Raw genomic sequence first — 4,787 nt, forward strand, 5'->3', positions numbered from 1 at the left:
CCATTCACACACTTTCATACACCGATGGCGGAGGAAACCATGCAAGGCACCAACCTGCTCATCGGGAGCAATTAGGGGTTCAGTGTCTTGCTCAAGGACACTTCGACACTAACTCTTCTGGGGGAGCCCGGGATCGAACCGGAAACCTCACAGCTTCCATCCGGCCGCGTTACCGGCCACTCTACCCCTGAGCCACTGCCGCCCTATTTAACCTGGTATTCTGGCAGAGCCCTAAGGGAGGTGTGGCTATTGGAACAATCTGGTCAATTCTCTGATGGCCAAGCACACCTGGTTGCACTTCTTTGCACTGGTAACCTGCTTGTGGAAGTCTGTAAGTTGTTTGTTCGTGACGGTCACTGCGCCACCCGTCGTCTCTTTAGGAAGCCCCTTCAATGCATTCTCCAGCCAGCGGCAGAACTTCGCCCTATCAAACACCATGATCTCCCACAGCACCTCTGCCACATCTGGGAGTGTGTATGCCGGCAGGCAGAAGCAACATGTGTGCATGAGCTGGGTCACCATCTGCTGTCCGTGCTGCTCCATGGCCTTGCCAATCAACTGCTTTCGCACCTCAAACTCATCTTCATGATCACTGCTGACTCCTGTGTGGATTAGGTCTCGGACAAACTTCATGACACTACAGTTGGCTTCCGGGTGATCCAGCGTGGAGGCGGCAATGGCACACTGGATTATGTGAACAATGACGCTACTGCTGAGCAGGGTGACTGGACAACGCTGGACAAACCGGGTGGTGAGTCTAAAGAGATCATCCACTGTGTCAGGGTGGTTGCGCAGACCGTTGGGCTGCTCCAACAGCTGGAAGGTGGGCATACAGAGAGCCTGTAACATGTCTAATAGTCCTTGTCTGCAGCCCTCCTCCATGCCATACTCATCTACCAGGATGCTTCCCAAGTACAAGAAGCAGGAGTGGGAATACACTTGGTACACACTCACCATCTGTGTGACCAGTGGCTGTAGTAGTGAGGCAGATCTCTTGCCAACGCAACGCACAGCATATCTGAGACAGCGACAGCAGCGCTCCACGATTCGGTTTTCAGCCTGGTTTGTGTTCAGGGTCTCCGACAGGACAGGCCAGATCTCTTGAATGACTTTCTGACAGGGGTGAGATTGTCCGTTCTCTACAATCGGGTTTGTGTATCGAAAGATGATTGCTAGTCTGTCTAACCAGACTATGGGGTCACCTCTTTTTCCATTCGAGTCCTGAGTGAGAAGATTTTTGAGGGACATGACCTGCACTGCACAAAGGTCGCTCAAGCACTCTGCAATCTTCTCCATTGGTAGACGGGCTAGGACAAGTGCTGTACCTTTCAGCAAGCCATCTGATGCTTCTGTGGAGAGAGCGAAGGAATCGAGGGTGCGGGCGATGTCCAGCAGGCCTTGGACATGCTGGGTCATGAGGTCGCTGCACACTAAGCAGATGTTGTGGATGGCCTTGGCTGCCACTGATGCCAGAGGCTTCTCCCTAAGCCCTTTCATTAAATAGTTCAACACAGGGTCTAGGAAGTGGGGGTTTATATTCACAACCTTGCTCATTTCTCCCACAAGTTCGATGCTCGTGTAACGCACAGCTATGTGTACCGTCACTGGCAGTAGCACAACCTGCTGCAAAACATCTGTCAGAGTGGGGTTGTTTATGTTTCTTTTAGCAATGGTGGCCATGATGAACAGAACAGCTTCTGTGACTTCCCAAGGTGGGTTACCCTCTTTTAAAGTGGAATAAAGCTGGGAAAAACATTCAATGGAACCCACAAGGAAAATTACATCCTTGACGAGATCAGACACCCTTATCCGAAACCTTCCGAAGTCATCTGTGGTGTCAGGGATTCCCTCATTGTTGGGGTCCAGTTGACAGTGTCGAGCCAAGCCGTGCAGCAGCCTCTGTATGTAAGGTCGGAAGATACTGTGGAGCGCCGGATCATTGGTCTTGTATAAGTGCTCTCCCAGGCGATACCAGAAGTTGAAGGTGATATCAACAAACTCATACTGAGGGTGACCTGCGCAGGTGATCAACAAGTCTAATGTCCGCAAGTCTCCCATGCCTTGGCCCGGGTTCCTCACCATGGTCTCTAGAAATGTCTCACACAGCTCTGTGAAGATCCTGCAGTAATTCAGCACTTTGTCAAGCTCCTCTTGTGCCACAGCCCTGTGGTAGGCCGTCTCCAGTGTGAGGACACCCTGGAAAAGCTGCCGGGCCAGGGCCATGTTAGTATCCACATTCTCACTGGCACAGAGGGCTGAGCATACGCAGTCTGACGCCACCTCGTGAAGGTTGGTAGAGATCTCATCCCTCTGCAGCACTTGGAAGAGGACCATAAGGATCTGATTGCTGGCCATGACGTTGCTATCCACAACCCCCAGGTTGAACCAGCTGCACAGGCAGCGGAACGCCTTGATCAGCATCTTCTCCTCATTTCCCGTCTTCTCAACACATAACGTTAGTAAGGTGACCACAGTAGTAGAATAGGAGGCTAGGTCCTGTATGATCTCCGTCCGGCGGTTGGCTCCAATGCGTAACGAGTGACTGTGGACCTCCTCTGGCAGAACCGTCAAAATCTCTATAAGAAATGGCATGGTGCTGATGTCATTATTGTACTTTTCAATTAGGGTGTGAACACATCCTTTCCATGAGGCCATCTGAAGGGCGAGGTCTGCAATGGCTAGAGCCAGCTGTGTGACGATGATGGGCGAGAGGTCTTTGAGGTTCTGTATATGGGATAGGAGCGAATCCCGCAAGGCGATGTGGGTCTCCGTTGGGAGCTCATGGAACGATGTCTGGATCTTCACCTTCATTGTCTGTGCAGCGAAGTAGCAGGCGGACTCTACATCCTGTTTCAGCTGGAGGAGCTGGTCTGATATCTCCCACGCATACATTGATCTCTGTAGCTCCCCAAGCCACATGGAGGCTCGCTCTTTACCGGCGGGGTCCGGGTCATGATAAAGAGAATGCACCGCCTGGTAAACAAGTGCAAGTGTGGGTTTACCTCCTTCCATATAGTGCAATGCTATGCTTCAAGTTGACAACTAACAGGAGTTATGTTGAGTGTGTTTTTCTTTTCGGCCCTTATGTCGACCAACATCTCCAGTCTATGATGTCATTTAACTGACACCAGTTCTATGATGTCAGCCATCTCCATACTTGGGCATATTGAGAGACAGTCATATTCACAGAGACAGATACACAGACAGAGATTCCTGGAATTTATATGAACCAGTGCAGTGCCCCAGTGCAGCAAGTTCTATGTACCACGTATGTCAGCAGTTCTCAAACTATGGGTCGCGACCCAAAGTGGGGGTAGGTGCCGTTGGGGTAGTGCATTGGCTGACGTCAAAGAAGGCCACTTGACTCCTCATACACATATACAGCTCCAACCGACCGAGAACCAGCAGAGCAGTAACACAGGAAAGAGACAACACACACTCAAGCCCTTGCAGGGGCACACAGAGTTGATTTAGCTGTTCATAGTTATATAGCAGGAATGAAGTTCAATATGAGCGGGTGCCAGGTGACTTAAAGGGGTTTTTGAAACTCAGAGAGCGAGAGAGTACAAATACATAGACCACAGGTCCATTTGGTTCCATTTGTACCCTCTCTGAGTTAAACTAACACTGGTAAATTGCCGCTGGAGGGGTCACTGACTGTGTACATTTTATCTGTTTTTATCTGTGTAGCCATATGTACCAGCGAACACAATAAGCCCCTAAAACGGCATTTGAGTCAACAAACTGTTCAATTTACGGATCGCGATCGTGATGTAACATTACCGACAAAACACGCGGTCGGTGGCCAAATTGAGAGCTGGTGGTTCTGGCGACATATTTTGGCTAAAGTTGCTTCAGTTTACAAATGTGTGTACAGAAACACGCTTCTTTTATTGATTGACTACAATATTATTCATCCATTTCATTGATAATTGACGCCTACAAATCAGCAGGAATCACTGCTGTAATTTCATTTTCTAATAAATATTCATATAAGGCCAGCAATGTATGCTTTTATTTTATGATATTCTTTATTTCCACTTTAAAAAAAAATCCCCCATAAAATGTGGTCGTGGTGTAAAAATGTTTGAGAACCCCGTCATCAGTACCAAATGTCAAGAGTACTTACTGCAGTGATTGTTTCAAAGTACTTGGAGCCAGTCTGGTGATCGGAATCTCGATATACTTTGTTTACTGCCTAGGCCACATGGTACAACGGTAGTGTCAAGATGTCAATCTTTATTGGGTTAAAAGGTTGGTAGATTTGGTTTTAAGCTTTCATTTGTTGTGCCCCAGACAATATATTGTGTATATACTTTGGCCACTCTGAATATATTTAGCCTACTTTATGAATGGCATGGTAACAAAATTGATTATCTAAGCGTGAAACTTTACTTACTTACTAGCCAGCGAGGGTTATGGCACAATTCTTTCCACTGCGATGAATCACAGATTCATGTATCCTACTTTAATGTTATTTTATTTTCACACTACGCAGCAGGGGGGATCAAGAGGCATATTCAGGTCAGAAAGGCAGGCAAGCAAGCAGTCAACAATTCATTCAAAGCGCATTTAAGTCACATGAGCTCTAGGGGGTGTCTGGCTGCATCTGCTGGCAAATGTTAAACCATAAATGTCAGGAGTCTCACTTTCTGAGTTAAGTTATGTTTGTCCATGTCTTCTATTGGCCTGCAGACTTGAACAGTAAGTAGCATAAACTAACTTGTGGTATAACTTAGTCTATTCATTCTGTGTTTTTTTGTTATTATTGGCTATCTACTTATTCC

At 47.8% G+C, this 4,787-nt stretch overlaps 1 protein-coding gene across 1 annotated transcript; it reads right to left on the bottom strand.

Annotated features, from left to right (window-relative positions):
- Positions 1 to 246: 246 nt before the first annotated feature.
- On the bottom strand, positions 247 to 3,012 carry LOC311045022 (transportin-3-like; the record flags this gene model as incomplete). Its single annotated transcript, XM_084056833.1, has 1 exon — positions 247 to 3,012. One exon carries the CDS (start codon positions 3,010 to 3,012, stop codon positions 247 to 249), a length of 2,766 nt encoding a protein of 921 aa, XP_083912959.1.
- Between the last annotated feature and the right edge of the window lie 1,775 nt (positions 3,013 to 4,787).

The sequence above is a fragment of the Gymnoscopelus microlampas genome (assembly GCF_963454915.1).
Source record: "Gymnoscopelus microlampas genome assembly, chromosome: 5".
NCBI classification, from domain to species: domain Eukaryota; kingdom Metazoa; phylum Chordata; class Actinopteri; order Myctophiformes; family Myctophidae; genus Gymnoscopelus; species Gymnoscopelus microlampas.